The 12,522-nt window shown below is 40.1% G+C and overlaps 1 protein-coding gene across 1 annotated transcript; it reads right to left on the bottom strand.

Annotated features, from left to right (window-relative positions):
• Nucleotides 1-1,197: 1,197 nt before the first annotated feature.
• Nucleotides 1,198-1,584, bottom strand: LOC120258675. Its single transcript, XM_039266124.1, has one exon. It carries the CDS (start codon nucleotides 1,582-1,584, stop codon nucleotides 1,198-1,200), a length of 387 nt encoding a protein of 128 aa, XP_039122058.1.
• Nucleotides 1,585-12,522: the final 10,938 nt, after the last annotated feature.

The raw sequence follows: 12,522 nt of genomic DNA, 5'->3' as shown, positions 1-12,522 counted from the left end.
TGCGTAGGGTTCCAAATTCATATTGAGAAAGCTGAGAATAGCGTTCTTGATGAACTTGCTATATGTGGATAGCTTGCCTCAGGCAGTGTCTTGACCTAGATGGTGTGTTCGAGTTTGGCATAATCTATAAAAGAAGATGAATACAATCAGTTCGAGGATGCAGAGAAAACGGATGGAGCATGGTCGTGCAAGGAGTGCGCTGACCGTGCTCGACCCAGAAAGAGGAATGTGCATTCTAGAGAATTCAGTCAAAACAGGCCCAAGGAACATGATTGTGCTCAAGGTGGCAGTCGTTCTCATGAAGCTCTCACTCTTCATGCAAGAATCCCAAAGAAAATCAAAGTGAAACAACAAAAACCGGCCATAAAAAGGGACATAACAAACCTCGGATCAAGAAGGTAAATAGCAGAATCCGTAAAGATAAAGAAGTAGAGAGTTGATGAGTTCGGAGGCTTAGAGGTAGAGGGGGAAGAGTAGTAGCACCTAAAGCTAGGGAAGACTGGGAGAATTGGCGAGAATTTAAAGATGGAGAGGAAAAGGTGAAGGGTCTGGGCAGGAAGGTGAAAGGTCAGGAACGGAGAGAAGTAGCGCGACCGGAGCAGTGTGATTTCTGAGAAAAAATGGGTGGAAGACGAGCGGGTGATTGCGACTGAGCATGCACAGAGCACGTGCGTGCCACAGGCATCAAGATTAGGGTATGTGAACCGTGGAGAAGCATGATTGTGCTCAAGGCGTGTCCCTTCCCCTGATTATCTCAGGAGAATTCCCCAAAGTCTCAAGGGGTAAGACACAATCTTGTAAAGCGCACGATGACCATGCTAACCCTCCTAGCATACCCGTGCTCACCCTGTTCTTGACCTAGGATGCTAAAAAAACTAGAACAGTGAAAATCTGCAGGGCAAGCAGGAGTGTGCTCTACTTGTGCTTTGCTTGAAAAATTCCCAAATCAAAGGTTTTCCTACTCGTAAACTAGGGGTTTGAACACATGAGAATGAGCAAAATCAATCTAACTCAATGAAAGAAAGCAAAGACACACTGAAAAACTCAAGTTAAGGCAAATCACAACAAAAGAAAATGACAAAAATAAAAACAAAAAGAACAACGGTTAATACAAGGTAACATGACAAAACAAATCACGATGACTTGGGTTGCCTCCCAAGAAGCCCTTGTTTAATGTCACTAGCTTGACGTACCTGTTTAACCGGGGGGTTCATGTAGCAACACTGCACCACAATTTGTAGAGTGAGGAACTCCCTCTCTAATTTCATAATGCTTCAACCGATGACCGCTGACCTTAAACTTTCCTTTAGTGGGATGGAAGATTTCGATAGCACCATGAGGAAATGTCTGTGTGACCGTGTAGGGACTTAACCAACAAGATTTGAGTTTTCCAGAAAAAAGCTTCAATCTTGAGTTGAAGAGGAGAACTTGTTCTCCAATTTGAAATTGTTTCTCTTTCCTGAGATGGTCATCATGCATCCTTCTCATTTTCTCTTTGTATAAGAGTGTATTCTCATATGCATTCAATCTGTACTTCTCCAATTCATTTAACTGGTACTTCCGCTTTTTCTGTGCTTCCTTCATATCTAGATTCAACAATTTAACTGCCCAATATGCTTGATGCTCAAGCTCGACCGGTAGATGACACACTTTTCCATAAACCAAATGATATGGTGTATGCCCTGTGGAAGTTTTATATACTATTTTGTAAGCCCAAAGAGCATCATCCAATCATTCTAACCAATCACGCCGGTTATGGTGAACTGCCTTTTCATGAATTCTCTTTAGTTCACGGTTTGTAACTTCAACCTGACCACTTGTTAGAGAGTGATAAGTAATGGAAACACGATGGGTTACCCCATATTTCTTCATTACTTTTTCAAACTGAGTGTTGAAAACGTGAGTGCCCCTGTTACTAATGATTGCTTCGGGAGTGCCAAACCGAGAGAACAACTTTTTCAAGAATTTAACTGCCACCCTTGCATCATTTGTGGGAAGAGCTTGTGCTTCAACCCATTTAGACACATAATCAACTGCCACTAACACGTATCTGTTTCCGTTTTAATTTGAAAAAGGTCCCATAAAATCAATTCCCCAAACATCAAAAACATCACATTGTTGGATAGGAGTCTATCTCATTTCATCTAACTTGGATAGGTTCCCACTTCGTTGACATTGATCACAAGTTTCAACAAACCTTCAAGAATCCCCAAAGAGTGGTGGCCAGAAGAAACCAGCTTCTAATACTTTCTTGGCAATATGATTCGCACTAAAATAACCACCAATTGTTTTAGAATAACAATGCTCCAAAATTTTTCACCCTTCAGCATGTGAAACACAATGTCTCACCACCAGATCAGCGCAAAGCTTATACAAGAAAGGATCCTCCCAAAAGTAGTGCTTAACATCAGATAAAAAATTCTTTCGCTGCTGGTAAGAGAAATTCAAGGAGATTACCTGCCCCGCCATATAATTTGCCAGATAGGCAAACCAGGGCATTCACTATCTTGGTTGAACCACTTCTGTACCCAATAAAGATGTTCTTCCGGAAAAGGCATCATTAATCCTTTGGGGTTTTCTACTATTTTCTTTAGTGTGCACCATACGTGACAAGTGATCAGCACGACATTTTTTGATCCCTCCTTGTCCTGAATTTCAAGATTGAACTCTTGTAGGAAAAGGACCCACCTTATTAATCATGGCTTTGCATCAATTTTTTTGGGGGGACCCGATTGCTTCGTGATCAATGTACACGATGACTTTAGATAAAATCAAGTAAGATATGAATTTATCAAAAGCATAGACGATCGCCAATAGTTTTTTTCTATGGTGGTGTAATTCCCTTTAGCCGGAGTTAAAGTTTTACTCGCATAATAGATTGGGTGGAATTGTTTATTATATCTTTGTCCCAACACTGCTCCAACTTCCCAATCACTTGCATCGCACATGAGTTCAAAAGGGAGATCACATGTGGGGCCTTTGATAGACCCCTTGCGTGTGTGTATTGTAAGTGTACGAGTCATCGAAGTAATAAAATACCCCGGTGAGAGTGTAGTCGAATCCATAGGGAATAGTTGCTCGAAACACAAGTGTTGTTATTTAACTATAGTGAAAACCAAGTTATGATGTTGATTCAAAATATTAGTGCCAATAAAAGTGAAGAGAAAAGAGAACAAGCAAGAGTAAGAAAAAGAAGTAATCGATGGTAGAATGGGGTACTCGGACAATGCTCACCAAAGGACCATTATTTCAAGTGCAAGACTAATATTATATCTCCTAATTGAAGTTTAATAAGTTGTGGCAATCCAAAGACACATAGTCCCAAATCTAAGGTCAACTATGACTAGCCCTCTACACTATGCCCCGCTGAAAGGAATACTCTCAACACCTCACACTGTGTCGGACTGCTTGAAGATCTAGGGATTCCAAGTGATAAACCCTATTCCCTAATATAGATCTAACCCTTTGGTCCAGGCAAAAGATCCCTAGTCACAATTAAGCCCCAACACTGAGGATTACTTCAACACTTCATTCTATCGCTTGCACAACTAAGCCCCAGTGGAGTTTTTCTCTTAGCACTTCACTCTATCATGACCGCAAAGAATTTTTGGAATGTGGAGGTAGGATAAATCAAGTTAGAAGGGAAAGGGGATATTCCGCTATCTCTCGACTCATCCTCTCAGCCCTCTTCAATCTCGCTAAGTCTAACCCCAATGAAGTTGTCACCCCTTTATAGGGTTACCTAGATAGATTCTCAATCCTAGTGTCACCCTAAGGGAAAATCAAATCAAGAAGCACACAAGATTGAAACTCAATTAGAACATCAATTAAAGGAAACATAATAAGAGTCACTGAAATAAAATCATCCTATGGTTTACAAGTCCAAGCACCCACTAGTGGTTTAGCTCTCTATGGAGCAATACAAAATCAAAATTGAACTCGAAAGTAAGTGCAAGCAATCCATAAACAAATCCCCTTGTTGTCCGTATCGATAGTCTTAAGGAGTCACCTCATCTTTTCCAAAGGCTTTCCTTGTCAAACCTAGGGCTCACATCACCGAATCAATGCCGACGAAAGCTCCCCCAATAGTTCTCCTCCAAAGGAACTTGATGTCAAACGCTGTAGAACCACTTTTCCTAAAACCCAGTGAAAGCCTCTACAAACCCTAGCCATACTCACCCCAAAAGATAGGCAAAAGATAAGAAGAAGATCCCCCAAATAAAACTCTCAAAGCGGTATTTATAGGGCTGAAATCGAGCATCCACACAGTCGTGTGGATTTCCAGGTTACATTTTTCTGCGCATTGTGAACAGTAATTGCTACATTGATTTTGCTACAGTATTTTCTACATTACTTTGCCAAAACACTGCTGAATTCACTTTATTCATCAAGGCCACATGTTGGGCACATATCCATATGGTAGATCATGTCGCATCTTCCATTAAACCACATTGATGAAGCTCTTGAAAATGTTACACAAGTTAGAACACATGAGTGTGACTGCCTTTGTGCTCCTCCAATTTGTATATTCACTTGACCATTTTGGAGGTTGGTACACTCCCACATATCTATGATCACAACTTATGCCTTGACCCTTGTTCGATACAAGAATTTCATCAACAATCGAGTCCACGAACTACTTTTGCTTTTTTTCTTCCAAACTTGTCTCCACAACCCTAAATTCACAAAAGAATACAAATACACATGAATAAGCTATAAAATCTGATAAAAGCAATGATTAATATAAGAAAAGTATACTTCATATTACTTATACACAAGCACTTATCAGGCTTTCACAATCGATGCTTGGACTAACTTTCACTTTAATGTCTGGAAAGCCATGAGACAATCCTGATCGAATTCAAAGGATGTGTCCTTTTCTAGTAACCTCATCATGGGCTTAGAAATTTTTGAGAAGTCTTAAATAAATCTTCTATGGAAACCGACATGCACTAGGAAACTTCGAACATCTTTTGTAGAAGTGGGTGGAGGAAGTTTCTCAATTGTGTCTAGCTTAGCCTTGCCAATTTCAATCCCATTACCGGAAATTTTGTGGCCCAGCACAATCCCTTCAATTACCATGAAATGACACTTCTCCCAGTTTAGAACTAAAATTTTCTCTTCACACCTCAAAAGAACTTTTTCAAATTTTCCAAGCACACATCAAATGAGTCCCCAAAAACTGAGAAGTCATCCATGAACACTTCCATAAAATCTTCAATAAACTTGTCAAAGATTGACATCATGCACCTTTGGAAAGTTGTTGTGGCATTACAATTCACCGGTAGAGCATTCAAAAGAATCCGACTCAGTACTCAGCCCCTCTTCTGGTCAGGACACGTTGCAACATCTCCATCGACCTCAATGTCTCAAGAGTCATAAATACAATGCCGCCAACTATCCTCTTCCTATTGGTCCCTTCCAGAATACCTAGGCGTCTTACCAGACTCATGATGTAGGGGCCAACAAAAAGAGTGCCAATGCGGGGGTCAATCCCTTGATAAGAGATGGAGACTATGACCTCGTAACCCAAATGTAGTTGAAACCCATCTACCATGCTCAGCAGAAAGTTAAAGTCACAGCGACTGATGACTCCAGTATTATCACCGATCCTGTCAAAGTGTGGATGAAGACGAAATGGATATACTAGAGCACAGGGGTGCGGAGGGTGGTGGCCTTGTCCAACGAGGGTGATCAGCACGAGCAATGCATAATCGTCTCCAAGCATCCTTAAGCGATTCCCCAGTCGGGCGAGAGATCAATCTGCTTCCTAGCGCTCCTGGTGCACCTGAGTATGGAAAGTAGGCACATAGTCAGCAGCTAGGAGTAGGTGACTCAGTTCTGGTCCTCTTGGAGATAATCTGCTTCCTAGGCATGAACTGCAAAGTACAATACACTCAATCAGTACAAAGAGGCCAAGGAAACAGGGGGAACATGATTGTCCAAGTTGCACTCAAACCGTGCTCAATTCGAGGTGCATGATCGTGCATCGGCGACCATCTTCCCCGATGAACCCTCACTCATCTCACATGAAAACTCAATGATTTTGAAGAAAATAACACCCATGAGGGGTTGGAAACAAGAATTAAATCAAGATGATGGACAATGGAAACCCCATATCAAAACAACAAAATCAAATGGCGGCTTACTAAGATCGACGGAGAATGAGTAAAAAACAGTTAGGTTTTGAAATGAAAAGGTGGAGGCCGAACGGTCACTACTGAGCACGTGCTTGCCATAGACATCAGGGTTAGGGTATATGAATCGGGGGTAAGCACGATCATGCTCAGGGTGCGTCCCTCCCCCTGATTATCTTAGGAGAATTCCCCAAAGTCTCAAGAGGTAAGACACAATTGTGTAAAGCGCGCCATGTCCATGCTATCCCTCCTGGCATGCTCGTGCTAGCCTCGAGTTGGACCTGGAAAACATCAAAAATTGGAACCAGGTAAAAATTAGTAAGACAAGTAGGGGTGTGCTCTGCCTGTGCTTGGCCTGAAAAATTCCCAGGTTAAGTGTTTTCATTCTCTAAATCAAGCGATACAAATACACGAGACAAACAAGATAGAACAAACTCACCGAAGGAGTTCAGAGATACACCGAAAAACCCAAGTTAAAACACCCCACATCAATATAAGATGACAAAGAGAAAAATGACTAAGACAATATAACACAAAAAAAATACAAAACACAATGACTTTGGTTGCCTCCCAAGAAGCACTTGTTTAACGTCACTAGCTTGACGTACATGTTCTGTGCTCAAGGAGGTTTGTGAAATCGAGACCTCTCAGAACCACCTGAAAAAAAACTGCAAGAATAGGTCAATAAATAATTAATTAGATTTATCTCACCAAAAATCCCCAAATTAGAATAGTTGGAAAGTGTCTGGAAAAGGTGGTGAGATGGGCGTTTTTTTCTCTTTGGTGGTCACCTTTCTCCACTATTTATTTGCACGGAAGAGTTTTGTCTTTGGAGGTTCCGGTGGTGCAAAAACTTTGACGGACGCCAACTCTAGACAATAAGATTCTTCCATCACTTCTTCCCCGCTTCATCATCAAAAGGATCATCTTCTAATAGCTCGTAGAGCTAATCTTTTAAGAAGGTATCCTCGCACGAATTCAAAAACAACTCCATCAATAACATCTACATAATAACAAGTGTCATCAAAATCCATAGTATGCCTCATAGATTACCCGGAGTTTGAAAACAACTTCCTCTTCTCCAACTCGGAGTGTTATTTGACCATCCTTAACATCAATGAGAGCTAGATGTACACTTGTAATGCCCAAAATTTGACTACTCAAGAGTGGCTTTCACTCTTCTAAGGCGATAGCTCTTTCTACCATCTTTTTAAACACAAAAGTTTAAAATTGATTTGTAGGGCATCCCAATTAAGGAATCTGACTTCTAATACATTTTTTTTTATCTAAAAGAGAACTCAGAAAACTAAGCTTCATCCTAAGCGAAAAGGTTATCATCCTAGAATAGGTGGCTCCACAATTAGGGCAAAAGTGATGAGGTCTTAGCTCTTTAAAGTAAAAGATAGTCTACATTTTTGGTCCGATTAAGTCACTAACACACATGTTCCCCTAAGTTTAAGAATTTCCAACAAAGTAATCATAGATCATCATTAGCAAAGCACTCAACCATAAAAGCAAGCATGCAACCCTCCCCCCACACTTGAATGCTACATTGTCCTTAATGTAGAATTATATGTCATGTATATAATAATTTGAGAACAACACAATAAAACGGAATTGAAATAACTTTCTTGAACAAGGAGCGTGATGATGCCACTCACAACGTGTGTGATATCCAACTCCAAGCAACCACACAATCCCTTGAGATGGGTGGAGAGACATAAGTGAAACCCAGGGAAATCAAAATAACATATAATAAACTAAAGATAACAAAACATCAAATATGTAAAAGCAAAGCAAAAGTAGGCAAACCAAAATGTAGCAGGGGACTCCCCTTGCTAACTGACTACAAAAGATGGAAATAATAATAGAAGAATAGAAACAGGAGAAAGGACTTGTGTTGTGGCAGTCAGAAAGGTGCGCTCTCGGGCTGAGAATCATCGCTAGAAGAAGTAGTGCTGCCCTAAGAATCCAAATCATATGTATTAACTCCAATATAACGCGTGGGTCACACAGGAGAAGCCGGCTTAGGAGATAGCCACACACCTTTATGCTCAGCAATACGTGCCACGCTCCTCTGCACCCAAATGAATGTTGCTAAGGAACAGGTAGCCTAGTCTGGGTGACTAGAGGAGGTGCGGGGTGGCTAACGTGATCTCTGATGTGTAGTGATAGTGTGCGGTGAAGAGGAAGGAACAACTTCACTAGCAGGAGGAATATCAACAGCATCAGCCGAGGACAGATCATATTCTCCTGTAAGGGAGCGTCAAATACAAGCATGTAAAAGTGGTCTTTCCTAATCTTCAGGAGTAACAAAGATCTGCAAGCATCTGGACATCCCATCAAGGAAACAATAATACTTGTGCCCTGACAGATGTTCCAGAATTTGATCAATGAATGGCGGAGGAAAATGGTCCATGCGAGTAGCATCATTCAACTTCCTGTAATCTATGGATACATGCCATCTGGTTACTTTACGAGTGGGGATCAATTCATTTTGCTCATTTGTAATCACTGTTATTCCCCCTTCTTCGGTACAACCTAGACTGGTTTCACCTAAGGGCTGTCAGAAATTAGGTAAATTATTCCAAAATCTAGAAGTTTCTTCACCTCCTTCTTTACCACCTATATCATGTTAAGATTCAATCTTCATTGTGGTTGAACCTTGGGCCGAATGTTATCTTCCATTAAAATTTTATATGTGCAAAAAGATGGATTAATCCCCTTGATATCTGAAATACTCCATGCTATGGCCTTTTTATGTATCAGTAGCATCTCTACAAATTTCTCCTTCTGACCTGCATCAAGTTTGGATGAAATAATAATAGGCATTTGAGGTTTCCATCCAAGAATGGATATTCCAAATGTGAAGGTAGCTCCTTGAGCTCCAATGTCAGATGGCTAGAAGGTATTAGGCCTGTACTTGTGTCAGTCATATCCTCAGTTTCTATATCGATGATTGCAGATGAAGTTTTCTCTTCAATTATTGCAATGTGGTCGATCCATCCTCCATGAACTTACAATCATAATTCCTCCTTTTTGTGTATGCTTGGTAAGATCCCCCGAAACGGATAATGTCTAGCTCACACTAAACTCTTGTTCTTGGTCATTAGGGAAGTACCTGTCTCAGTGCTCATGAACTGATTCCACTGAGATGTTTGCTCACAGAAGTTTGAAATAAGCTCTGCCAACCTTTGCACATCATTAGGGTAGCTGGTATCCTCATTGTTGTCATTGAGAGTGAACGGGTGACATCTCAATATACCTAATAGTTCCTCCATAATGACAAGTAAAAAAAAAAAATGAATCAGTGAAGGCTCAAGTAAGTAAAATTATTAAAACCAAAAAATAAAGTCAAAATAATGAATGGAATTAAAAGGAAACAAATATTCACAAATATGAACAATATTAACAAACTAAATAACCTGAATCCTAATTTTCCTAAAAGTTGCCAGTCCCTGACAACGGCACCAAAAACTTGATGCACTCTTCGCAAGTATACGGGTCATCCAGAAGTAATACAGTGGTACCCCGTGAGGGGTAGGGTTGTCAAACCACAGGATTGGACTTAAATTACTCACTCTTCTTCCGATGTCTAGTTAAGCAAGAATTGGATTGGTTTTAAGAAAAGAAACAATTAAACATGGGTGAGAATAGGTGGAGATAAAGGATGGATTAGGAACAAAGTTTTCAACAATAAGAGAGCAATGCTCAAGGATGATCCCTATGAGCTATAGCATGCCGACTTGCTTCTAAAGCCTACCAGGTACTTTTTAAAGTTCAAGTGTGTGCTCACAAGCAATGTTGCATCTATAGTCCTCAAGTACACCAAGTTTTGCCAAGATAACTATGCATTTCAAACACATCAAGTTTTGCAATCACACAAGCAATCATAACTATTGTAATCCATACATCAAGTTTCAACAAGACAAATGTGCACAATCCAACATATCAAGTTATGCAACACAAGATTAAACACATAAATCTAAAAGAATGTCATAGACATTAAAAACAAGTAGTGCAAAGCATACAGAGTATCATAGTTCACATCCCAAGGCACCATGGATGGGTACAACCAAGAAGAGAAAGATAAAGAGCTAGAGGAAGAAGACATGACTTCCTCCTTTTCAAAATGATCTTCATTATTGAGCTCTGATATGCTAACCCCACTTCTCTAGTGCCTCCAACTAGTCCTTGATCCCCTTAGAAGATGTGGTAAAGCTTGATCTTCGCTCTCATCAAAGTCCTCCCGGTGGAGAGAAGAATCCCCGAACAAAGATGCAGAGTGAAACCCTAGAATATGGAGTTAAAAAGGATAGTTTTGGGCTCGACATGGGCTAAACACGGTCTTGCTTCGATCGTGCTTCTTCGGTTGGGCTTTTGAGTGAATCGGCTGAGTGCTCACCTGGATTTTCTAGTGGGATGGAGCATGATCATGCATGGACCGTGTTTTATTTGAGTATGATTGTGCTAGGAGCAAAGTGAAGCGTGCTTCCCCTATTATGCAAAAAATGCCCCAGACCTGAATTATTCAGTGGGAGGAACACGCTCATGCCCTGACTATGTTCAGCCCGAGAGCATCCTCCTGCTTGAGTTTTTCACTGGGCACTCCTCTAGGCAGAAATAATCAGTGGGACAGAGCAAGATCGTGCTCTGCCCATGTTCAGCTTGAGCACTTAGTAAATATCTTCGTTCTTCACTCGTTTCATCCCCAAATTCACTCCAAATTGCTTCAAACCCCAAAATCCTGCACATGGAACAATTATACCAAGTATAGCACCAAATATACACAAAATTATGATAAAGAATGAGTAAAATAATGAATTGAGGGTAAATAAATATGATATGAAATGCATTCATCACTTAACGCATGCATAGACATAACAAGGCATGGGTGCTCTATTGAGTATGAATCTCTTCCTCACAACATCAACACAATAATCAACAAGAAACCATGCAATGAATCACAATTACTAGAGAAGAATATATTGCCACTAAAAATCAATACTCTCAAGAAAAGCTTAGGTATAATGGCATACAATTTCCCTCAAATTAGGGTTCTATGGATAAAGAATGGAGATTGAAAGAATATAAAATTCACAAGCAAGTGTAAAGAATCCTAAAACTAACTCCCTCCAATAGTTCTCCGATAGTTGAGGTTAAGAAGATCCCAAGGATGTCAAGATGGTGCCAAATCTCTTTGCACACCCTCTTTCGATCAATACGTGTTAAATCCCTCTTGAGAAATCCATCGGCATCTGTTGAAATAAGATTCATTCTCATCTCTAGCCATATTGGTCTCTAGAAATCTGGCTAGTTTCCAACCAAAATCAGCAAAAGAATCACCCTTATTAAAATTTAATTTCCTTGGGTGACAAGTTGCATCCTGGCACGGTCTAGTCCTGGACATTATCTATTATGACCACGGCCATTGTGAGGGTTATTGTGCCTCTTGTGATATCTTCCTTAGTCTTGGGCACTGGCACGGTTAGACCGCAGCTGCGGTGATGTTAAGAAAGTTGCGTTTTGGACTGATTTGCCTCGGATCGCCTCAATATTTTCTTTTTAGGCCTTGAAATGCATTTAAAGCCCATGGTGATCAAAAGAATGCAATTTCATATGAGTTTGGTACTAAACATATAGGATTTCATGCTATATGCTTGATCGCATTAAGAAGCTAACCTCTAGATAGAATCATTATTTTATTTTTGCAGTTGTCATAGCTATCTTAATCAATTCCTCTGCTTTATCTATCACCCTTTATTACTTTTCTGTTTACCCAATTCCAAACTCTATCTTGGATCACATTACTAAAATTATGAGGAAATTCTTTTAGTCTAAGGGTAGTGATCGAAATGGCATTTGCTTAGTATTATGGAATGATCTTACCATTAATAAGTCTGAGGGGGTTTGTCTTTTAGAAATCTTAATTTCCCTAAAATCTCTTTTATGACCAAGCATATTTTGAGCTACCTAAATTTTGTCAATTTTATTTGGGTCGACATTGTTTGGCATAAATAAAACCAGTTGAACTTCTTAAAGGATTCTACTCCAGTTGCTTGCACTTGGTTTTTTCTTGGTGTCTACCAAACTGCCTTGTGCATTAAGCACTTGATGTGGGTGAAATCTCTTAATCCTAATTCTACTTCTTTTATGTGGGATCCTTGGTATTGTGATATTCCTATTGTTCTTAAGCCCATCTATATAAATATGAACTTGGTTCTTGACATCATTAGATTTGCAGATTTCACGGCAGACTCTCATTGGGACCTTGTCAAACTGCATAACATTTTTAGAGATCATATGAACCATCATTTCCTCCACAATGTGTCAGTGGATGTCAATGGTCCAAACACTTGGGTCTGGCTCCCAAACTCCAAAGTGA

Source organism: Dioscorea cayenensis, chromosome 4 (assembly GCF_009730915.1).
Source record: "Dioscorea cayenensis subsp. rotundata cultivar TDr96_F1 chromosome 4, TDr96_F1_v2_PseudoChromosome.rev07_lg8_w22 25.fasta, whole genome shotgun sequence".
Lineage (NCBI taxonomy): Eukaryota > Viridiplantae > Streptophyta > Magnoliopsida > Dioscoreales > Dioscoreaceae > Dioscorea > Dioscorea cayenensis.
This window is presented reverse-complemented; position numbering and strand designations above follow the sequence as displayed.

Excerpts from the sequence above, each read along its gene's own strand:
- LOC120258675 (XM_039266124.1), bottom strand. The coding sequence starts at position 1,584 with ATGAAGGAAGCACAGAAAAAGCGGAAGTACCAGTTAAATGAATTGGAG.